We start from the raw sequence: 24,258 nt of genomic DNA, 5'->3' as shown, positions 1-24,258 counted from the left end.
GACACCCCCAAATCCGGGCCCCGCCGTGCCTGGTCCGGGCCTATTCGCCGACTCCTGACAATTGCCTTTGCCCTGCTGATCCTGGGTGGCATGACTTGGGCCTATGCTGTGGGCGTCCCCTTGGCCTCTGACCATTATGGCCTCCTAGCCTTTGGCCTCTATGGAGCCTTTCTCTCAGCGCACCTAGTGGCCCAGAGCCTCTTTGCCTACCTGGAGCACCGGAGAGTTGCTTCCCGGGCAGCCCAGGGGAAGCCAAAATGCTCTCGGAGGGTGGCCTTGACCATCTCTGCCTACCAAGAGGACGCGGACTACCTGAGGCAGTGCCTGCTGTCGGCCCGGGCCCTGCAGTACCCCAAGGAGCGCCTCCGAGTGCTGCTGGTTGTGGATGGGAACCGGGAGGAGGACATGTACATGGTGGAGATGTTCCGGGAAGTGTTTGAGGCCGAAAACCCTGCCACCTATGTGTGGGATGGCAATTATCACCAGCCATGGGCCCCCCAAGTGTCGGGGGGCAGCGGCAAAGCTGGAGAGGTGGAGGCTGGAGGCTATGCAGAGGTAGAGGCTGAGGACCCGGGACGGCTGACCGTGGAGGCCCTGGTGAGGAGCCACAGATGCGTGTGCGTGGCCCAGCGCTGGGGTGGCAAGCGAGAGGTCATGTACACAGCCTTCAAGGCCCTCGGGGACTCTGTGGACTACGTGCAGGTATGGGGCTGCTGGAAACCAAGAACACTGGCCCTGCAACTCCAGGCCCCCTGGCTCAGCTCCTAATCTCTTCAGACTCCTAACACCTAATCCTAGGACTCCTCTCATTCTTTGATCCCTTCAGAACCCTGATGCCCTCTGACTCCTGAGTTCCAGACCCCTTGAATACCTGTATTTTCCAAAATTCTGACCCTGTAACCCTTACCCCCCAACTTCTGACTGCCAGCCCCTCCAATAGGGAAGGTCCCACTGGGGTTGGGTTCAAAGTGCAGGCAGCCTGCTTCACTCACTAATTGAGGGGAGTCTCAGTGTATTCAAAGTGCCAAGGAAGGGATGGAGTTTGGTGGTGATCAGAGGAGCCTAACAACGTATGAGGTTCCTAAGCTGCCCAGAGCCTGGAGGCCGCCCTCTCTGGGACTCTAAACCCCCAGCCTCCGGGTCACTCAGTCCTGACCCCGCTTCTTGGCCCCAGGTGTGTGACTCAGACACGAGGCTGGACCCCATGGCCCTGTTGGAGTTGTCCCGAGTGCTGGATGAGGACATAACTGTTGGCGCTGTGGGCGGGGACGTGCGGATTCTCAATCCTCTGGACTCCTGGGTCAGCTTCCTGAGCAGTCTCAGGTACTGGGTGGCCTTCAACGTTGAGCGAGCCTGCCAGAGTTACTTTCGATGCGTGTCTTGTGTCAGTGGCCCTCTTGGTGAGTTCAGTCAGGCGCCCTTGGGGACTGGAGGTGGGAGAGAAAGGGATAAAGACACTGGGATGGAGATGGATATGGGACAGGGTCAGGGTTGAGGGAGGTATGGACGAGACCCTGGGGATGGGGAGAGAGAGGCGACTGGGATGAGGGGCAAGGGTGGAGGCAGAAAGAGGCTGGGGGTGATAGAGGGATAATCTGGGGCTGGAGCTGAAGGTGGGATTTGGGATAAGGTTTGGGGTGAGGCAGGGATAGGGTTAGGAAGAATAATGAGCATGGGGGCAGGATGGAAATGGGAATGGGGATAAGGATAGGGATATAGACAGAGTGAAAATAAGGATGGGGGTAAGGTCATCATGGCTAGAAGGATTGTATAAAACTGAGAATAAGGATAGATATTGCTGAAGACCGAGCTAGGGAGGGCAATAATGCTTCTGAAAGGGGGAGAGATGATCCTGGCTGGAGGGGATGGTTGAGATAGCATTGCGGAGGGGGATGGGCTGGGGATTGGGTTGTCCATGGGGATGACATGGCATTGGGTATGGGGATAGAAATAGAGATGAAGATGGAGAGATGACATTGGTGATGGGGGGGAGGGATGGAGGTGGGGAGGGGCTGGGGATTGGCTTGGGAAATGGGCTGTGCCCAGGTGCTTACCTAGGTCTTTTTGCCTCTGGTAGGTCTGTATAGGAATGACTTGTTGCAACAGTTCCTGGAGGCCTGGTACAACCAGAAGTTCTTGGGCACCCACTGCACTTTTGGGGATGACCGCCATCTCACCAACCGAATGCTCAGTATGGGATACGCCACCAAGTAAGGGGGAAACTGGGGAATAGATCTGGTTTAGAGGAGAGGGCTGGGGAAATCAGTGTGGTATATTAAATGCTGCTGAGGGGCATGGGCTGTATTAAGTGACTATGTAGGGGAATGAATGAATTCTATTAAGTGTATTGCTAAATTATCTAGGCTGTAGAAAATGACAAACAGGTAATGGAATTTACCAATGTTCACAAGGCAGCCTGTGCTTTACTAAATGACAGTATTGGGGGTGGAGAGAGTAACACAGGCTGGGGAGGTAGGAGAGATATGAAGGTGGGCTATGTCAAGAGACATAATAATAACTCAGAAAAATATCTCATATCTTAAGAGATTTAAGGATTATAAATGTCTTTCCTCAACACACTCTTGTGAGGTAGGGAGAACAGAAAACATTAAGCCCATTCTACAGATGAGGAGACTGATGTACTGAGAGATTAAGTAGTAGTTTCTTTTTATTTTCTGTTTGTCCACCCATTCATCTTCCCTATCCTTTGGAACAAAGTAGAACAGTCTGATTTCTATTCCACATAGTGGGCTTTTAAAGAACTTGGAGACAGCTTTCATGTTGTCTCCCCAGCCCCTCTTTCTCCAGGTTAAACACCCCTAGACCCTTTATATGCCATGATCTCAAGACTTTTCACCCTCCTGGTCCTCCCTAGACATTATCAATATTCTTCCTAAAAGTGGTGCCCCAAGCAGGATACAACATCTCAGATGTGGTCTGATTGAGACCCCCTAGTCCTTCACACTCTGCCTTCCTCACTTCAGTCTGAGATCCCATCAGCTTTTCTTTGGGTCTCCATTATACAGGTAGCTCACACTTGCAGCCCATTAAAACATTCAAATCTTTTTGGATGAAATATTGTCTGGCTACATTGTCCTCATCTCATCCCCGGAGGGTCCAATACTATTGAATTTCATCTTATTAGATGTGGTCTGTTATTCTAGCCTGCACAGATCATCGAGCTTGACTCTGCCATCCACCTTTGAGTCATTTGTAAATTGGAAAAACATGCCCTGCCCTCCGTCCAGGCTCAGAACCTTACTAGCTCAGTGACTCTGGGCCAGTCACTTACCCTTGCCGCCAGTATTTCCTCATCTTCAGTGAGGATAATGACAGCATCTTTAGCGCAGAGTGGTTCTCAAGATAAAACGAGGTATTTGTGTAGTGCTTGCAAATCCTTAAGTGCTACATGAATGGTAGGTATTGTCACCATTTCTCATCACCTTTATCCGAAGCATTGGCAAAAATGTGAAATGTCAAAAATGCAAGCCCCAAACTCCAGAAGAGACCCTCTTTTAAGCTGACATTAAGTTTAATCTTGGGTCATGCCATTAAATCAAGTTTTAAATTCTCTGAGTCATACTTTAAACTTGCCTACGTCTCTCCACTTTTCCATAAAATGAAAGATTCGTCAAATACTCTCCTAAAATCTAAGTAAACTAGAGCCACAGTATTCCCCTGTCTTGCTTTGATGCTTTGATAGTAACAGTAACAACATTTATATAATGCTTTTAGGTTTGCAAAGCACTTTGTACAAATATTTGACCCTCATAACAATCCTGGGATGTGGGTGCTTTTATCATCCCCATTTTACAGATGGAGAAACTGAGGCAGAGTCCAGACTCGTATAGATAGTAACTCCAAGTCTGGCAGTCTATCCACTGTGACATCTAGCAGCTTCCATACTTCAGTGTCCCCAGTCTCGACTTCTCGTTCTGTGGGACTTACTTGTGTTCCCCCATGATTGTCCACAAGGAGGTCCACCCAACATGCTGAGGGTCTCCCTCTACGCTGTTCTTCTTTACATGCTGCTGGATTATGGGGGCTTTCCCTTGATCTTGTTACCTGACCGGCTCATGTTCTGTCCATGCATGTGTCCAATAGGATCTTTTCATCTTTGGTGACACCTCAATTCTTGGGTGGACAGTGTGACGTGACCTGTTCCCTTCTACCCCAAGCCTTCCCCTTTGTGGTACCGCAGCTTTAATTCTCTGAAGCCACAGGGCATCACTTGAAAAATCCGAGGTTCAATAGATGGGACCTTGCTGCAGGGAGAAGTTTGGGAGATCATCAGAATGTATTCATTTAAAGGCAATCCAGCTCAACAGCCTCCTCCTGGTAAATTTTAGCCCCAGCTCTGAATCCCTGAGTCATTAGACTGACGCATCAGCTCCCTGGGTGAAAACTCCATCCAGCTGACTTTTTTTTTTGCTTTTTTGGGGTGCAGTTGGGGTTAACTGACTTGCCCAAGGTCACAAAGATAGTAAGTGTTAAGTGTCTGAGGCCAAATTTTGAACTCAGGTCCTCCTGACTCCAGGGCTGGTGCTCTACTCACTGCGCTACCTAGCCGCCCCCCCATCCAGCTATCATCAAATATCATCCAGATATCACATCACTATTCTGGGCCTTGATGCCCCACGTCATCCACAAACAGGAGCCTCTCCAGCACCTGACCATCCTGGGGAAATCCTTCTTCCATTGGGCCCTGTCTGGGATGCTCTGCATGCCAGGGGCCAATCCTTTCCCTCTTAGGTCTTGTTGATATCACTTGTCAAAGGTTCATAGGAGAAAGTGGCTCCAGCTCTCCCAATCTGTCTGGGAGATTGGGATAGAGAGAAGGACTGGACTTGTGATTTTTACAAGTCTTCCAGGTGAGGAAAATACAGGTTGGCCTCCTTGCTGCAACTGATAATCTTAGGGTAGCCTAGGGCACGGAAAGGTCAAGGCACTTGTTCAGGGTCACACAGACATTTGTCAGAGGTGGATTTGAATTCAGGCCTTCCTGGCTCCAAGACAGCTTTCTATTAATGATGATGATGATGATGTGTTTCTTTTGACCAATCTAGTTGCCTGGTCAAACAAACAAAATGAGAGTGGTTGTTGTGCGGATCAAATGAGATGTTTTTAAACCTTAGTGCAGAGCATACAGCTGGTGCTACATAAATGCTATTACTGGTTTAAAATCTTGGTTCTGCCACCTACTCACCTGTGTGGCCTTTGGGTAAGACCTTAGACCTCTCTGTTTCTCAGTTTCTCCACATGTTACAAAGGGGATTCCTTTCTATTATGACTTGGACCAGATGAGGTAGATGGAGAGTCAGCAGAGGCATGGTCTCAGAGACTCAGCATGGCCTCAGAGCTAGGAAGACCCGCTTGGGACACATACTGGTTTTGTGACCCTGGGGGAGTCACTTAGTGTCTCAATGCTCTAGGCACCTCTAGGTTTCCTCAGTTTCCCCATCTTCGACCATATGCAGAAAAGGTGCCAGCCTGCACTGGTAGAGCGAGTCCAGTCCCTGTGCCGTTCGTGGCGTGGCTTCGGGCCCCTTCCAGCCCTCTGCCCGACCATGACCCCTCTTCTGTCCCTCCAGGTACACGTCGCTGTCCCGCTGCTACTCGGAGACGCCGGCGTCCTTCCTGCGCTGGCTGAGCCAGCAGACGCGCTGGTCCAAGTCGTATTTCCGCGAGTGGCTGTACAACGCCCTGTGGTGGCACCGGCACCACGCGTGGATGACCTACGAAGCCGTGGTGTCCGGGCTCTTCCCGTTCTTCGTGGCGGCCACGGTGCTGCGCCTCTTCTATGCGGGTTCGCCGTGGGCGCTGCTCTGGGTGCTAGTGTGCGTGCAGGGTGTAGCTGCGGCCAAGGCGGCCTTCGCTGCGTGGCTGCGGGGCTCTCCCCGCATGCTCCTCCTCTCCCTCTATGCGCCCCTCTACATGTGCGGCCTCCTGCCGGCCAAGTTCCTGGCGCTGTTCACCATGAACCAGAGCGGCTGGGGTACTTCGGGACGCCGCCGCCTGGCCGCCAACTACGCGCCGGCCCTGCCGCTGGCCATCTGGGCCGCGCTGCTGCTCGGGGGCCTGCTGCGCAGCATAATCCACGAGGCCCAGGCGGACTGGAGTGGTGAGGCGCGCAGGACCGAGGCGCGCTACCTCGCCATCGGAGCGGCCGCCTACGCGGTCTATTGGGCGCTCATGCTGGCTCTCTACTGGGGAGGAGTGCGCAGGCTTTGCCGGACCAGGTCTGGGGGCTACCAGGTGTCGGTGTGACGGATGGCTCCTCGGGGAGGCAGCCCCGTGGTGGCCGCGAGAACGAAACTCCGAGGACTTAAGTTCGGTCGCAGCTCGGCCACTTTCTGGGGGACTTTGGGCATGTCACTTTACTTCGATGGGCCTCAGTTTTCTCATCTGTTAAATGAGCACGTCAGACCGGGGGATCTCGAAGGTCTAACCAATCCTCAGTCTAAGATCCTGTGACCTGGCCTGCTTCTTACTACTACTTAGGTGACCTTGGACCAATCATTAACAATCTCCCGGCCTCTGATTCCTCATCTGAAGGAGCTCGGACTTAACTCTTCCTATGGAAAGGTGTAGGACTCAGATTAGCTATCCGAGAGCACTTCCAGCACTATGACCCTTTGAATCTTTCATCCACTAGGCAGCTGGGTGTTGAGACCTCTGGGCCGGTCTCGAAGCCCTGCTGCCTGACTAGCTGTAAGACTTTGGGAACTTGCCTTCCCTGGCCTCAGCTTTCTCCTCTAGGCAAACTTTGGCCGTTGGGTGGGGTACAGCTCAGGGATTGGCGCTTGGCCTTCCTTTGTGATTTTAGGTGTTAGATGTAAAATGGAGGGTAAGGGTGAGATGTTAGCCCTGATGCTCTCCTAAGGTTCTTTCCAGCTGTGATATGTATTTAAATTCTCTTCATAGAGCTCTGGCCCCTTGGGATGTGTCAGAGACGGAGAGGGCTGCTCCCAGGGTCCCCCTCTGTGTCCTTAATGTTCTCGCTCTGTCTGGAATCAAATACTGCAATTCCCAGCAAGCCTTGTAGCTGACCGCCTCCTGCAGCCCCCAAATCACCGAAGGGGCAGATGGGAATTGTAACTTGATGCGGGGCTCTGGGCTAGTCTGGGCTGGGGACGCCAGTGTCCTGAGGGGAAGGGGTATTTATTGGGCGGGAGGGGAGTCTTCTGTCCTTAGGGGGTGAAGAGGCCACGGTGGCCTCTGACTCTGGTCTTATTTAATTCTCATTCACCCAAAGAGCAATAAAGAGTTTTATTTATTTTCCGACCTGATCTGCTGTAATTGATTGGTCCACGTTGTGGTTGCCTGAAGGGAGGGGACTTGAGCATTAGGACTCCTGGGTCTCAGAGGGAGTAAGAGGTGGAGAGTCTGGGTACCAAAGGAGGACTGGGGAGGGGAGGAGCTGAGGGATGAGTTTTACTGAGGCAAACTTCCAGTAAACCTGAGGGAGGGTCAAATTGCTCACTCCTGTCCTCTCCCCGAATTCGTCAAGCTGGAGGAATGTGTCGGGTCATCAGCTCTAGAGAGGTCATTGGGAAAGACACTGGATCTAAAGTCCTGGAATCACAGAATTTCTGAGGAGGCAAGGACCTCCAAGGCCCCCTAGTTCAGTACACCACGGCCCCGAATCCCTACTGAAAATAGCTAAGAACTGGTTATGTAACCCTCTGGAGATTGGTGGTAGCAGCTGTAACTACGAATTTTGCCTGACAAATCTAGATAGGCCTCTCTGCCAGAAGACATGGGTTCAAATCCTCTCCCTGCTGCTTACTCCGTGTGGCATGCCAGTTCCCCTCTCTTGGCCTCACTTTCCCCATTTGGACAGTGACTTCTGGACCTGGGGTTTTACTGGGCTCAGGTGAGGAGATTCCTCCAACAATGCAGACAAAGTAAGAGTTCCTCGGCCCATAGCATCATCCAGCCAGGGGGAGAAGCAAGCTTTGGGATGGGAATGGATGTATAGAGCTGGAGGTGAGGGACCTTGGAAGCCACCTAGTCCGAGAGAAATCTGAGGCCCAGACAGGATGAAGGCCTTGCCTGAGATCACAGATAGCAAGTGGGAGAACGGGGATTCGAACCCAGGTCCGTTGACTCCAAAAGCAGGATCCTTTTCATGGAATTCCCCCCTACCCACCCACCCAAAAAAAGAAAAAACTGCCTGCAGCTTTTGGGGGCCTCGTTGCTGCGCCCCTCCCTGAATCCATGTTTCTCATTTAGCCTCTACATGTCTCTATCGAAGACCCCGAGTCAGTCTCAGGTTTAAGTATGCCCCTCGTGGCTCTACGAGACAGGGCCCGAATACTCACTCTCAGTCCCTCGGGGAAGGCAAAAAAAGGGTTAACCTTTAACACAAACTGCGCGTGCGCGGAAAGGTAAGCTCCTGGCTTCGCTCTCATTCCCAGCCCGAGCCCCTCTTCCTTAGTCTCTTTTCCACCCGGAACGTTGCCCCTCCCGCTAGTACAGCTCCACCGCTGCGCTTGCGCAATGGGGCCACCTAGATTCTGCTCCCTTCCGAGAATGAATTAACCCTTTGCAGGAAGCAGCAGAATAGGAGGAGAGAGGTCTGTGGTCTGAGAAACCTATTCAGAACTTAAGAGATCCTGTAGGCCGATCCGCTCATTCTATAGATACGACTTTTATAGCGGAAACAGTGGCCAAGAGAGGGGGAAAGTTTCGCCCCAAGTCACTTAGGCAGTTCAGAGGAGAGGTCAGATCTAGAACCCAGGGAGTCTCAGGCTGCCTCTCCTTGGTTCCCGGAGGTCTCCGAAATCTTTCCTCTACACTTCAAACTTGGAAGTAGTAAGGGGTAAGTGTCTACTGTCGGGCTCAAATATCCTCTATGTAACTGACTACCTCTGGACCTCAGTTTCCCCATCTAGACAGATTAGATGACCTGTGACATCCCTTCCAGAAGGAAATACTGTCAGTTAGGTAGTATTTATTAACCTCCTACTACGTGCCAAGCAGAGGGCTGAGGGCTAGGGATACTAAGGCAAAAGACAGTCTTTGCTCTTGGTGAGCTTACAGTCTAGACTTCTCCCCCAGCCCCCCTCTCCAGGACGTTTTAGGTGCCTTATTCTTCGGCTGGTCCACGGGAACTTGGACCTAGGGACCTAGACTGCCTTGGGTTCGAAAATATCTTTATTGGGGTGAATGGGGGATAGCGGATGAAGAGGGCAGGCCCTTTAGCTTTCTTGTTCCAAACAGCGATACAGCAACCTGGGGAGTGAGGCCGGGAGAAGGGAGGTATTAATCCACCGCCAGGAGGCAGGAGTTTGTCAGTCGGAAGTGGGACAGTCAAGGAACCTGGGTTCCTTAGGGTGGTGTGTGTGTGTGTGTATGTGTATGTGAGAGAGGGAGAGACAGAGAGACAGAAAGAGAGAGACAGAGAGAGAGACAGAGACAGAGACAGAGACAGAGAGAGGGATCAGATGGCTTGGGTCCTAGTGGATAGGACAGAAGGAGCCGGGTGCCTGGCCAGTCCCTGGTGAGGTGGATCCTGCCTCCTGGGTCCTCGGCGAGGGGGTCACTCACATCCCCAGCAGGACGAAGCTCGTGGCGCCCAGGCCAGCTGCCAGCCCCAGCAGGCCCAGGTTTCTGGGTGTTAGGGCCCCAGGATGAGCCAGCAGCGTGGAGAAGCTGGGCTGCCAGGGCTCTGGACAGTCGACCTTAGAGCCTTTGGCCTTCATCACCTCCCCGAACACGGTCTGCAGCTCTGCTTCACCCCGAGCATTCCCTGCAGTCACTGGGGACAAAGGAGGTGAGGGGGCGGGGCTCGAGCCCGTTCTTCTGTCTTCCTCTGGCTGCGTCCTCACCTTCCACCTCCCGAACCCTGACCTCCTTACCCGCCCCAGCCCTGCAGCGCCCCAGCTCAGGGTCGGCCTCACCATTTAGGAAGAAGAACATACGGGCCAGGGGTTGCTGGTCGGAGCTGAGCAGGCAGGAGAAAGTCCCGCGGTGCGGGGGCCGAACAGGCCGGATCCGAGCAAACATACCCTGCGCTCGAGGCATCACACGGAAGTAGGAAAGGTCCCTGGTCCGGATCTGGGAGTGGGAAGGGAAGAGGGGACCATGAGACCAAGACACGCCGGGACAGGGGCCTGGGTAGAGACGGAGAAACACTGGCAGACAAAGTCGGTGACACGCGAGGCAGAAACACGGATAGAGGCGTCGAGGGAGGGGATGAAAAGGCAGCTTCAGGAGGGGATGGGGAAGGAGGCAGGGACGGGAATGGGAGGGATGGGCAGATGGAGGGATGGAGACAAGGATGGGGATGGAGGGTAATAAGACAGGAAAGAGGACTGGGTATGGAGGTTGGTGGGGGAAGGGGGATGAAGAAATGGGGGGCACAAGGGTGAGGGAGATTGCAAAGTGCTGAGAAGCGAATGAGAAGACCGAAAGAGGAGGCAGCAAGAGCTTTTCCTAGGAATTCGGAAGGGAAAGCATGAGGCTGGAGGTTCGAGTTAGGGTCAGAGACGCCCACTCCCCCTCCCCGTAAGGCTCGGAGACACTCACATTCCCCGCAAACAGCCAGGTATAGGTCAGCTCCGGGGGAGTGGAGAAAGACACCGAACACGAGAAGGCAGCCTGGCCCCCCACTGGCACCAGCAAGTCCCGGACTGGGGAGGGGTCGGGTTCTGCCTAAGCACCCAGCCCACCCACTTGGAACTCTCCCCTCCGCCCCCGCCCCATCTCTGTAAGGATGCTCTCGGACCCCGCCCCTTCTGGCCCCTCCCCCACGGCAGTTCTCTTGGCCCCGCCCTTATTACCCTCTCCAGGTCCCACCCCCCTCAAGGTGGAAGCCATGGCCCCGCCCTCCGAGCCTCCTCCAGGCCCCGCCCCCTACTCGGGCACTCCAGCGGAAGGTCACAGTCATGGGCAGCGCACGAATTGCAGAAGAAGAGTCGGGCCAGCTCCTGGAACCCTTGGGGGGGGGGGGGGAGAGAGGAGGTAGGAAGGGGGGGGGGCAGGAGTCCACCTTGAGGGGGGGGGGCCCCCCCCCCCCCCCCCCCCCCCCCTCGCCCCCGGGGCCATGGCTTCCACCTTGCGGGCGGGGGGACCTGGCGAGTGGGAGGGGGGGGGGGGCGCTTGGACTTTTTGGGGGGGGGGGGGTAGAGAGGACGCTGCTCGGCCCAGAGCACCCGCCCTATCGGTCCGGGTTCCCGCCTCCTCCCTTCCACCGTCCTCATTGGCCCAATCCAGGCGCAGTTCCGACCCTCCGCCTTCCTATTGGCCATTTAGGACTAAGCTCCGCCCCTCATGGTTGGGAGACGTCTTAGAATTGTACCCGAGCCCTGCCTCTTTTTCACTCTCGGATGAATTATTAAAAAAAACTAACCCCGCCCCAACCCCTCCCATTGGTCGGTGCTTCCAGGTGGGCGGGTTTCTCTGAGGCTTACCGCAGGGCGGCACGCAGGCCGGGGCTGAGGAGAGAGTGCAGAGAGCCCAAATCAGCCTCCTCCCCCATTCACCCTTAGGTGGAGGGCGGGCGAGGGGCGGGGGTGGGGTGGGAATGGAAACTCTCCCTCCCTTCCTCTCCTCCAGGGCTTCTCGAAGGGGGCGGGGCAGACCGGGGTAATTTAGCATTCCAAGTAGAATGCAGGCAAGAAAGTCCAGCAATCTGTGGAGCGGAAGAGGCAGGGTAATTGAACAATTTCACGGAGGGGCGGAGCCTGACAGTACTGCATTCCATGGAAGGGGCGGGGCCATGTAATGTAACATTTCGCCGAGGGGGCGGGGCCGGATAGTCCAGCATCCCCCCGGAGGGGCGGGGCATGACACTGCCTCCATCCTTGGAGGGCGGGGTAACATTTATTGGTGGGCGGGGCCAGAGGGCAGAGTACACCGGAGGGGGCGGGGCTTCAGAATGCCTGGGGTCTCAGGGTGGAGGCCTCCGTGTAGAAGTCCTACCTTTGCTCAGCTCCTTGATGACCTTTTCCACGCTCTGGGCGGCCGCGGGGAAGGCCACTTCGTAGGACTCTGGGGGTGAAGGTGGAGGTGGGGAGCCAGGGCTGGAGTCTCAGGGCAGGATTCCGGGGGGAGTGGAGGGACATGAGTCGGGAGGTCTTCCCCTAGCCCCAGCCCTGTGGCTACATCGCCCTTCCTCCCCTGTGAAGACAACACTAGCTTCTCCAGGAGTGTTAGACTTCAAATCAGGTACGATTCTCAGATCAGGTACTACCCGTATGACCTTGGGCAAGCCCCTTAACTTCTCTGGGTCTCAGTTTCCTCACCTGTAAAATGAGGCTGATCTAAATGGTCCTGTCTAGTTCTCTTGCAGCTCTAAACTGAAAATTAAAAAACAAAACTATGCAGGTGCAGCTCAACAACTGAAAAAATGCTGGGCTTGAAGTAAGGAAGAGCTGAGTTCAGATTCTACTTAACCTCTCTGAGATTCAGGCAACTCTCAGAGTGATTCATAGACAGGTGGAGAAAGTCCCACATTTAGAGCACTGGGAGGTTTATTTAGTATTTTTCTCATCCCTGGGGGGGGGGGGTAGGTAGGATTTAAAAAAAAACAACCTTCATTTAGCTGAGGGTGAGAGAGATCTGGCCTACAATCACACAGCTGTTCTGGAATGGAGCTTGGCATTTTGAGCCAGGAAGTCTGAGTTAAAGCCTTGCCTCAGACATTCACTAGCTGGGGGATCATGGGCCAGTCAAGTGGCTTCTCAGATCCTTAGTTTCTTCAAATGGAAAATAAGAATAATGATAAAATAATGATAATGGCTAGTTAGGGTCGTTGGGAGGAGGGTTGCATTGCATGCCTTAAAGTGATGTAGAAACCTGAACTGGTATTACCAGGAAGAGGGATTAGGTTTGTCCTGCTTGGCCCCCAGAAGGTAGGACCAGGAGGGGCAGGGGGAGGGGGGAAGGTGCAACACAAAGAGCCCAGCTGAAGGAAAGAGAAGGCTTCCCAAAGTGCAGAGGGTTGCCTGTCCCATTCCCCCCCCTCCCCCCCATATGAGCTCCCAGTCACTGGAGGCCCTCAAGCAGTCTGGACAGCTCTTCCTGGTCTGTCTGGCTGACCGGACTCGATGACCTTGGGGTGATCTTTAGGTCATTCTCCTTCTATCTACATGTGTCTTCTTCAGGCTTGTCACCTGTTGTGACCCAGTTTTTAAAACATTAATAAAAGTGTCTACTCTGTGCCAGGCATTGTGCTAGAGTAAAGATTCAAAGACCAAAATGCACATCCTTGCCCTCAGGGAGCTTACATATTACTGGAAAATACTACATACACAGAGAATTACATATGACGATTTATTGTAAAGTCAGCCAACCCACAAATGCTTATTAAACATATTTTTAAAAGCGGTCTTTGCCCTTAAGGAGTTCTCCTTCGAATGGGGCCATTCAAAGGACAGAGATAGACAGCATGAGTGAGATTGTGAGAGGGAGAGCTTCTGGGGAGACTGGAAAGGCCTCCTTCAGCAGAAGAGCTGAGTCCTGAAGGAAGCCAACAGGCCTGGGGTGAGAGGAAGGCATCCATCTTGGGAGATAGTTGGTAAAAATTGCCCGTGGCAGGCGGCATGCCATGTAGGAAGAATCACATGAAGGTTGTAGTGTGGCTGGATTGTAGATGGTAAGGTGAAAGGAGACTGGAAGATAGGTCATGAAGGACTTTGGATGTCAAACAGAAGATTTTATATTTGATCCTGGAGGTAATAGGGAGCCACGGAAGTTTACTGAGTAAGGGGTGGAGGGAAGGGGGTGATATGGTCAGGTCACTCTAGCAGCTCAGTGGAGTGGGGAAACTTGAGGCAGGAAGACCAGCCAGCAGTGGCTGCATTAGTGCAGATGTGAAGTGGTTTGGAGGCAGCTGGCCTATTACAGAGGGAGGATGTGAAAATAGAAAAGACTGCTGCTGGCCACAGCGTGGATCTGGGAGGTGAGTGTGAGTGAGGAGGCAAAGATGACCCCTAAGTTGTGAGCCTGGGTGATGGGGAGGTTTGGAAGAAGGGAAGGGAAAAGTGAGTTCTGTTCTGGACATGCTGAATTCCAGCTGTTTCACTTCTAGTTTGAGACATCCCAAAGACAGTTGGTGGTGTGAGGCTAGAGGTCAGGGCTGGATATATAGATCTGCAACCATCTGGGTGGAGAACAAATCCTAGGAGCTGATGAGAGCAGGTGAGACAGTACGGAGGTAGAAGAGGGGTCCAGGTTAGAGCCAGGGGAACAGCCACAATTAGTGAACATAGCCTTTATGGAGTCTGATCAGGGAGGTAGGAGGAGAAGCAGCAGAGAAAAGTCCCATGAACACCCAGAGAGAAGAATTATTGAGGACAGAGCAGTGACTCAGAATAGCAAAGGCTGCAGAGAGGTTAGGAAGGATGGGGATTTAGAAAAGGTCATCGATTGGGGAATTAAGAGATCACTGGTAACTTTGTAAAGAGTAATTTCAGTTGAGAGATGAGGTTGGAAGCCAGACCACTTAGTATTGAGGAAAGAGTTGGGAAGGGAAGTAAAAGCACTCAGTGTAGACGGCTTTCTCAAGGAATTAAGCTACAAAGTGAAGGAGAGATGGGATAATAGCTAGCTTGACTGCATCAAGTGAAGACTTTTTTTCTTCTTTTTAAGGAGGGGGGAGTGCAAAGAATGGGTGGCAGCAGAGAAACAGACAGTAAATAACCTTCAAAGATTGAAGGTTAGCAAAAGTGGGGATGATAGAGGGGGAATCTGTTGGAGAGAACAGGATGGAATGGGATCCACAGGTACCTGTAGAGGGGTTTGCCTTGGCAGGGATGAGGGTTACCTCATTATGTGAGACAAAGGTGAAGGAGGAGATGGTGTGGGAAGATAGCTGAGTGAAGTGAGATGAGGGGGAGGGAGCCCTCAGTGAAATATGAGGCGAGGTTCTCAGCTGAAAGGGTGGGGGAGGGGTGCCATGGGAGACTTGAGTAGGAGATGAAAAGGTTTGGAAGAGCCTCTGTGGTGAGTGGAATGGGAATTCATTATATCTGCTCTGGGAATCTGGCTCACCCCATCTCCAAGGGAGGCTGTGATTTCCTCCCTGGTGGAGAGCAAAAGAGGGACTGTGGACCTGGACACTTATGCTTTCTGTCTCCTATCCCTATATAATAGAATTATATTTATCTATCACCCCTCAGATATTGACAGCCTAGGGGCACGAGGTTCTCTCTTAGGAATTTCAAAATAAAAACCACTCTCCCTGGTTCCTCTAAAGAGGCTGGTAACAGTGCACATGTTCTCTCTCTCTCTCTCTCTCTCTCTCTCTCTCTCTCTCTCTCTCTCTCTCTCTCTCTCTCTCTCTCTCTCTCTCTCTCTCTCCTTTATCCCCCTCCTCTCTCTCTTCCCCTTTTCAACCCCCAACCTGTTTCTCTTCTCTAATCTCTCCCTCCTCTCTCTGTACCCCCTCTCTCTTCCCTCTCTCCTCCTCCCCTTTCTTTCCCCCTCTCTATCTCTGTCTCCTCTCTTCCCCCTTTTAAGCTCCAATTTGTTTCTCTTCTCTCATCTCTCTATCTTCTCTCTCTCCTCTGCTCTCTCTCCTCTCCCCCCTGCTCTCTCTCTTCCCCCTTTCAATCCCCACCATTTCTCTTCTCTCTCTCTCATCCCTCTTCTTTCCCTCTCTCCTCTCTCTTTCTCTGTCTTTGTCTCTCTCCTTCTCTCCTTTGGTGGTTACACTAAAGTCAGTTAGTGGAACCAAGCAGTTACATTCATCCCAGCACATAGGAAATAGAATTCAGGGAAGTTATACAGATTAGAAAAGAAGATAGAATACAGAGGGGGCAATGTGCTTTTCAACCCAGAAGGAAGAGAAAATCTCGGCTGTGTTAAGGAGAGAATGAAGCTTCTGCTCTTAGCAGTCTCTGGGGGTGCAGGTGTTGGGAAATGAGGGACTGTTGGTGGAGGGCTGGCTTTTCTATGTCTGTAGATCTGAGATCTGCATCTAGAAGGGAAGGAACCAGTAAAAAGGCTGGGACTGAAGACCGGAGAGAGAGTGGGAGTGATGGGGGGAGGGGAATCTGCTGCAGAACATGGGATGGAATGGGGTTGCTTGTACATGTAAAGGAGTCTGACATGTCAAGGAGAAGGGTCATCACAATATGTAAGCTGGGTGAAGGAGGAGATAGTGGGGAAGGCATCTGAGTGATTCGAGATGAGGAGGAGGGGAGAAAAGGAATTCTTGGTGAATGGCCTCATTTTTTTCAGTTAAGTATGAAGCAATGTCCTCAGCTGATAGGAGAGGGGGAGGGAGAGCCGGGGAAATTTTGAGTAGAGGTGAGAAGGTCTGGAACAATCACTGCTGTGAATTGATTAGGGGGTGCAAAGGCACTGTTTTGCTGCAGTGGGGCCCCGTTGAGATTAGATAACATACATTGGAGGGGGACCCACTTGGCACAGTTTTGTGAGTTTCTCCACATCTGTTCAGTATCACATGAACGAGAGTGAATGCAGAGGATGGTGGGAGTAATCCAAGCTTGGGGTTTGACAAGACAAGCTTGGTGATAGGGCAGGGGACTTGAGTATGGAGGACAGTGTAGAATTCAAGAGATCGAGATAGGGCAGGGAAGAGAGTGTGGCCAGTGTAGGGGGCATGGCCTGGGAGAGAACTCCAAGGCTGGAGGAATTGGTAGTCATAGTGAGGATAAAGAACAGGGTTTAGGGTCATGAGGAAGAGAGAAAGTTAGAATGATAAAAGATCATGATAAATAAAGGAATTCTGGAGTTCACAACCCTGGCAGGGGAGCCCTTGTGGGGGATGGCAAGGCCAGGGGTATGACTGCCTATGTGGGTGGTGAAGGACTGGGTCATGGGAGCTGAGGACTTTGAAGAACCTCGAGTGAAGCCGTTTGAGTGAGCAGCACCATGTAGGCTGGAGTCACCTAATATGAGACTGGGGGTAGGAGGGGAGAGATACACTGTGAGCCAGGAACTGAGGAAAGGACATGCTCTTGGGGCTGAAAGAACACCACCAGAATCCAGATTGGGTGATAAATATGGATTAAATTACTTCAAAGGAGGGGAGCTACTGAGTGACCTGGCCAAGAGAGTCTGAAAGTGACAAGGGGGAGCAAGGAGTCCTACCAGGACTGGTAAATTGGGAGGTGGGAGGAGGGGAGAGGAGGATGAGTGAAGGGATGGCCACTATTGAAAAGAGAGGCCAGGGTTGCAATGTTGTCGGGAGGGAGCCAGGTCTCAGAGAAAGGAAAAGATTTAAAGTAAACGCAAGAGGGGAGAATCCTAGCAACTGGGGGAGGATTTAATTTGATTCAATTTAGTACTTTATTAAATGCCTGCTATTGGCCTGGCACAGTGCTAGGCAATGGGGATGTTAACCCCCAAATGGAATGATCCCCACCTTCGATGAGCTCACATAGAAACAACATGGACACCAGTAAGTAAATGCAAAACTTGAATGATATGAATACAAAGTGATTTTATTGTGGGGGGGGGCGGGGAGAGGGAGCCACTACCAAGTGGCTGAGGCAGAAGGGTCTCTTGTAGAAAGGAGCATTACAACTGAGCCTGGAAGGGTCTCAATGGGGGTAGAAGTGAGAAGGGAGAGGAAGATGGAAGCCCAGACCAGTTGGCTCATGTCCTTTCTGCATCGTTTCCTGCTTCTTGCTCTGACTCCTAAAACCAATGGAGAAGGTCCTCCTTCTCTTTTCCCAGTAAATACTCCACAGATAAAGTGCCCCATCTGGGCCCAGATGGCCCTTCATTATCTGGAATGACAGATAAGACCCCTTTTTAGTCCACCATGGGTAAATCAAGAAACATTCCAGGTCCGTCCTATGCCCCTAGACCAGTTACCGAGCTCAAAGATCTCAAAGCAAAGATTGGAAGCCTCAGATGCCGTCTTTGTAGGGGTCATGCAATCTGCTTACAATAGCCAGTTTTGTAGGCCTCTGGCTTTCCCACTGAGCTGCTGGGTGGCACAGTGGACAGTGCCTTAGTCCTGGAGTCAGGAAGACTCATCTTCCTGAGTGCAAATCTGACCTCAGACAATTACTGGCTATGTGGCCCTGGGCAAGTCACTTAACCCTGTTTGCTTCAATTTCCTCATCTGTCAAATGAGCTGGAGAAGAAAATGGCAAACTGCTCTAGTATCTCCGCCAAGAAAACCCCAAATGGGGTCACGGAGAGTCAGACAGGACTGAAATAACTGAATAACAACAGCATTCCCATTCCGATCTCCGGCTGGCATGAAGAATATGCTTTAATAGATCTCTTTTGGATGCAGTACTTGGCGCAGTGCCTGGAACATAGAAGGTGCTAAATAAATGTTGATTGATATATACTTCATAGTAACATAGATTCAAAACTGGAAAGAACCATAGCGGCCATCTAATCTTATCCCTTCCTTTTACCGACGGAGGCCCAGAGAGGATGTGACTTGCCCACAACCAAGTCACGTAAGTAATAAGAAGTGTAATAGGTGGGACTTGAACCCAACTCCAGAGATCTTGTCACTGGACCACACCTCACGTGTGGATTCCTGTTCCTAGTGCAGAAGTTAGCATGTCATCACTCATTTGGAGATGCATTTGCCCTCAGATGAAGGAATGAGAATGGACAGGAGGGTTTGTTCCAGTCTCCTCCTAATTTTCAAATTCCTTGAATTCAGAGAGTCCTCATTGCCACTTCTTTGTTGAACTACCTTAGTCACTAAAACTTTGGGTGTGGAAAAATGGTACCCATAAAGGCTAATCTGTGTGTATGGGGTTATGGAACAACCCCAGGGGGAAATGGGGATCGTTGTTGTTGAGATGGCTGACAATGTAGGCACACTGCCCAGCTCCCCGACTCCAGCAAAAAGCAGAAACTTGCACCAGACTGAATAATGATCAAGAAACAACAGTAAATGACTTCTTCCATCCCAGCGTTGCACAGAAAGTCAGCCAACAGTCCACAGATGAGACCACCAACAAAGCCAACACTAGCCCGAGAAAACAAACTCATTGCTTCCTAATGAGACCAGAGGAAGGCTGAAGGCATGTAGCCTGCAGGACTCTCTGTCCAGATGCAATAACCTGAGGGCCAGAGAACCCCTGAGAAGGCTTCAGTTATAAACCGATACTGGGGTCCTTGGCTAGTAAGGAAGTCCAGGTACAGTGGTGTTGGACCTGGACAGTCTAGGAGCCCGGGGATCCATTTTGAACTTCAGAGATCCAAGTAGGGCCTAACCCCAATAGAGGAAAGTCAGTATAGGAACCTGGAGGTCCCAGGGCCAGACCAACTAGGGTAAAAAAAGCATAGCAGGGCATGGAGTCTGGACTTTGCACAAAACCCAAATTCAGAAACTAAGCCTGGACAGATGAGCAAATCAAAGAAAATGCTAACCAATATAAAAATTAAGATCTTGAGATGCCCTAAAAGCAGGAAAAAGTAATTCCATAGCGATTGCAAGAGACTGAAAGAAAAAAAAAGGATTTTCCCCAATGACTATATGAATACCTAGAAGAAATGAAATGAGGCAAAAAAGGAGATAAAAACTCTGGAGGAATGAATTGAAAAGAGAATAAAAAGCTTAGAAGGGACAATGGCAAACCTGATCCCAATAATGGATGATCTGAAAACTAGAATAGATAAAACAGAAATCAATGACTCTATAAGGTGATAAATATTAGAACAAAATTAAAATAAAAAGTTGAAAATATAAGTTACCTGTTATGAAGAACCACTAACCTGGAAAACAGGTCTAGGAGAGTTAATTTAAGCATCACTGGTCTCCCCAACAATCAAAATTTTTGAGAAGCCTACACCAGGGGTGGGAAACCTGCAGCCTCGAGGCCACATGTGACCCTCTAGGTCCTCAAGCACGGTCCTTTGACTGAATCCAAACTTTGAAGAACAAATCCTCTTAATAAAAGTATTTGTTCTGTGAAGTTTGGATTCAGTTAAAGGGCCACATTTGAGGGCCTAGAGGGCCACATATGGCCTTGAGGCTGCAGGTTCCCCACCCCTGGCCTAGATGCTCTATTTCAAGAAGGCATAAATGAAAACTGCTCAGATGTATTAGAACCAGAGGGCAAAGTCAAGATGGAAGGAATCCACAAAGTACCTTCTGGAAGAAATCCCCAAAGAAATCCCAGGAATGTCGAAGTTAAAATCTAAGACTCCAGAATCAAAGAGGAAATACTGCAAACATACATAAGGAAACAATTCAAGTAACAAGGACCCACAAGACCTGGCAACTTCTACTATACATGAAAAGGGATTTTTGAACTCAGTTTTCTGAAAAGCAAAAGACAGAGGCTTACAACCAACAATAACTTACCCCGTAAAGCAGAGTATAATCCTATAAAGGGGGAAAAATTGATCATTAATGGTATAGAGGGCTTTCAAATATTATGAATAAAAGAACAGAGCTGAGTAGGAACTCTGAAATGCACATACAAGAGTATGTATAGAAAGGTAAATTTTTCTGAGCATTATCAGGGACTGCATGATGATGCAGTGCTGACATTGCAGGGAAAGCAATAAGTGTTCCTTCAGAGCCTTGGTGTATTTAAGGCATATTGAGGGAGTTTGGTGAGGAAGAAAGAGGAACTGAGGATGTGTGGATTATGTTCTAATTTTGTTGGGTGGGGAAAGAAGAAAGAGAGTAATAAAGGGAATACACTCATATGGAGGGGATGGAAAAGGAGGTGGAATGTTCACACACACTCATACAGAGCTTTGGTACAACAGATTCAATGGGGAAGCAATTGGAGACAGTTTTTAGGAGGGAGCATAATGCCAGGCATGATAGAGTCACAAACAAAGCAAATTTCCTTATCCTGAAAAGAGGATTAGAAGGAAAAAAGAAAAACAGAGGAATTGGAAGCCAAGGGGTTACCTCTGATTGCCTCATAGATAGGTAGTAGGAATGGCTGAACAGATTATGGTAGATGAATGTAATGGAATCTTATTACACTGTAAGAAGTGACTGAAAAGATGATTCCAGAGAATTCTGGGTAGTATGGACTGATGCAGAATTGAAGTGAGAAGAACCAGGGGAACAATTTATACAAGGACAGTGATAAAGAAAAACAACTTTAGAAGACTTCATAACTCTGTTCAGTGCCCTGACCAACCAACCATGTCTCCAGAGACTCTGTGATGGAGCAGGTTTTGGTGATAAACTCAGAGTGCAGAAAGAAACATGCATTTTTGGACAGTCACACTGGGAATTTGTTTTGCTTGACTTAAGTTTATTTGTTCTGAAGGTTTCTCTCTTTCTCTCTCTTTTAGGGAGGGATAGGAGGGTGGGGGGAGAAAGGAGGAGGTTGGCAATACCAGTGCCATAAAAAGAGGGTAGTGGAAACAATTTGAAAAATGCACAAATGGAGGCACAAGGAATTTCAGAGGGAAACACAGAGTAGTAGGAAAGTTTATAAAGTAATGTATGGAATTGATTATATGCTTAAAGAAAACCTAAACAGGATGAAAAGGAGATTCGTGTTCCACGTAAAAATCCTCTTTTCATGATCTGCTAGGAATCTGGAAATGATCTTTTCTTAGGGGGGAGGGGTTAAATTTAAAATAAAAAATAAAACAAAAAACATAGGGTTTGGGAGAATTTTGCAACCAAATGAAAGAGTGTTGCTATGAAGGGAACATTGGAATTGGAGGCAGAAGGCCTGGGTTAAAATCTCATTCTGCCATTAACTCATAGTTGTAACCTTGGGTAAGTCCTTTCCCCTCCTTGGGATTCCTCTGTAAAATATGTGTGTGTGTGTGTGTGTGTGTGTGTGTGTGTGTGTGTGTGTGTGTGTGACTCAATAGTCTCTAAAGTCCCTTCTAGGTCTGGAATTCTGTGCTTTTAGGATTCCACAAGTGGCCTTAGCCAAGTCATTTAACCTTTGTGGATCTTGGTTTTCCCATATCCTATTTTCTTACTCCATCAAGTCAAAAGAACCCTGATCTATGAGAAGGAGGTGGCATGGTGAACAGAGTGCTGGACTAGGGAGGTTGAAGCCAGTCCCAGATGCTTCCCAACTGTGTAGCCCTGGGCAAACTACTGAACCCCTCTGGGCATTGATTTCCTCATGTGTAAGATGGAGATGGGGCAGCTGGGTGGTGCCATGGTGCATAGAGTGCTGGGCCCAGCCTCTCATCTTTCCTGGTTCAAATCTGGCCCCCAGCACTTCCTAGCTGTGCAACTCTGGGCAAGTCACTTAACCCTGGTTGCCTCAGTTTCCTCATCTGTAAAATGAGCTGGAGAAGGAAATGGCAAATCCAGTATCTTTGCCAAGAAAATCCAAATGGGCTCACAAAGAAGTGGGGAGGACTGAGAAATGGCTGAACAATGAAATGATGATGGTGATGGCATATATATATATATATATATATGCACACATACTATATATACTATATATGAGATATATGTATACTATACATGATATATACTATATGATATAGGAAATGTATATGAAATGTATATGCTACACATATGATATATATCATACTACATACAGTGCTTTGCAAACCTTAGGGCACCATGTAAGTGTTAGCAATGTAATAATGATATCTATTTATATAGCCATCATATTAATTGTATAGGATCCTGTGGGTATGGATTCTTCTTCTATGGATACATGTCAAAGCCTCTCTGTGCCTCGTGAAGGCTCTGCAAGGGTTACTGTAGCTGAAAGAATTCAGCCAACCCTCTGGTGATGAACTTCCCTGCCCTTTGCCAGGCCGCTCCTTGGACAGCAGACACAAGGTCTTTGTTGGGCCCTTACTAGGAACTTTTCCAGCTTGGTAGGCCCTGCTGGCAGAGCCTTCGGGAGCCAAAGATCCTGTTCAGGACTGGGGGAGGCATTAGGAGGAAGGACTTTTGCACACAGAAAAATTGCTACGTGGATGCAAAGAGCATTTTTCTACGCCCACATAATTTGGCATTCACTGAGGAAGCATGGTACGTTGGAGAAAGCCCTGTATCTGGAGTCAGGAAGACTTGGTTCCAGTCCTGCCTTGGACTCTTCTTACTAACTGTGTGGTGTTGGCTAGAACTCTTAACGTTTGTGAGACTCAGTTTCCTCTTCCATAAATGGAGGGAGCTGTCTGGCCTTGTCCAGCTCTCAAGTCTATTCTACTTCCAAATCTATCTTCTTGGAAGAAAAATTTAATTTGACAATAATAATAGTGAGCAGATATTTACATAGTACTCCAAAGTCTCTAATATGTTTTAAAAATATCTTACAACAAGCCTAGGAGGGAGATACTATTATTATCCCCATTTTACAGATGAGGAAACTGAGGCTGAGAAAAGTTGCTTGCCTAGGGTTGAACAGCTAGTAAATATCTGAAGCAAGATTTTAACTCGGGTCTTCCTGAGCTCTTATACACAGCATATCTCCCCACCCCTACCCCAAGCTGCCATCTCATTTAATTTTTATTCTCAATTACATGTAAACAAAAAAATTTTGACAATTTTTTTTTAAAACTTCAAATTTTCTCCCTTCCACTTCCCTCCTCTTTTGACAAGAAGGCAAACAACAGCTGCCATTTCAACAAGCATTTATTCATGGGGTGCTCTATTCAAGGACTATAAAGACAAGGGAAGAATCAGAGTTGCCTCCAAGAACCTTCTGCTTCTCAGGAGAGACAGAGCAGAAAGACAGAGAAGTAAATAAAAGACAGTGTGAGGAGGGAGAAGCAAACATTAGCAACCCAGCCCACCAGGAAAGGCTTCCCTGAGGAGAGCACCCAACCTGAGCCTTGGGAAGGATGCTTTTCTAAGAACTTACACCATTTTGGTTTTGGTTATTCTGAACCTGATAAACACCAGCATCACTGGGCATTTCCATAGGCAAAGAGGACAGAAAATCCAGGGTTCTACATGAAACCATGAATCTCCATTTTGGAGTTTTGGGTTTCCTTCCCCAAAAAGTACAGAATGCATTCAGTATGTTTGTTCCTAAGCTGTCCTGCTGGTCTGTGTTGGCCTCTGAACCTCCTTCCATTCTATTTTACAGAGAACTCACACAAGGCAAGCACTCACATGGTGATCAGAAGAAGTGATACAAGGACCTTCTCAAAGTCTCCCTGAAGAACTTCAGAATCAGTTGGGAGACATGGGAGACACTGGCATAGAACCACCCAGCATGGCCTGCCTGCATCAAAGAAGGCACTGTGCTCTATGAGCAAAGCAGAACTGTGGTAGCGCAAAAGAAATGTGAGATTTCCACATGTAGAGACAGCTCTGCTCCAAATGTTCACATGGACCATTTGGGCCCGACCTGTGATAGATCCTTCTGAGCTCACACTGGTCCGATCAACCTTGAC

General features: G+C 49.8%; 2 protein-coding genes across 2 annotated transcripts in view; one reads left to right on the top strand and one right to left on the bottom strand.

Annotated features, from left to right (window-relative positions):
• Positions 1-24,197, top strand: HAS1 (hyaluronan synthase 1). The gene is made up of 5 exons (XM_069088877.1): positions 1-702; positions 1,175-1,400; positions 2,078-2,210; positions 5,592-8,824; positions 23,949-24,197. Exons 1-4 carry the CDS (start codon positions 91-93, stop codon positions 6,265-6,267), a joined length of 1,647 nt encoding a protein of 548 aa, XP_068944978.1. The 5' UTR covers positions 1-90; the 3' UTR covers positions 6,268-8,824; positions 23,949-24,197.
• The window catches only part of SPACA6 (sperm acrosome associated 6), a 34,202-nt gene continuing 18,880 nt past the window's right edge, over positions 8,937-24,258 (bottom strand). The window contains 8 exon segments of the mRNA XM_069088878.1: positions 8,937-9,147; positions 9,150-9,237; positions 9,553-9,763; positions 9,906-10,062; positions 10,534-10,637; positions 10,865-10,942; positions 11,418-11,441; positions 11,929-11,997. Of these exon segments, the coding sequence (XP_068944979.1) occupies positions 9,040-9,147; positions 9,150-9,237; positions 9,553-9,763; positions 9,906-10,062; positions 10,534-10,637; positions 10,865-10,942; positions 11,418-11,441; positions 11,929-11,997 (839 nt within the window). The 3' untranslated portion in view covers positions 8,937-9,039.

The sequence above is a fragment of the Petaurus breviceps genome, unplaced genomic scaffold, assembly GCF_028583685.1.
Source record: "Petaurus breviceps papuanus isolate PSGF00001 unplaced genomic scaffold, PetGlider_PUasm1.0 185, whole genome shotgun sequence".
In the NCBI taxonomy this organism is placed as follows: Eukaryota; Metazoa; Chordata; class Mammalia; order Diprotodontia; family Petauridae; genus Petaurus; species Petaurus breviceps.
Note: the sequence above shows the minus strand (reverse complement) of the source record. Positions and strands in the feature narration are given on the sequence as shown.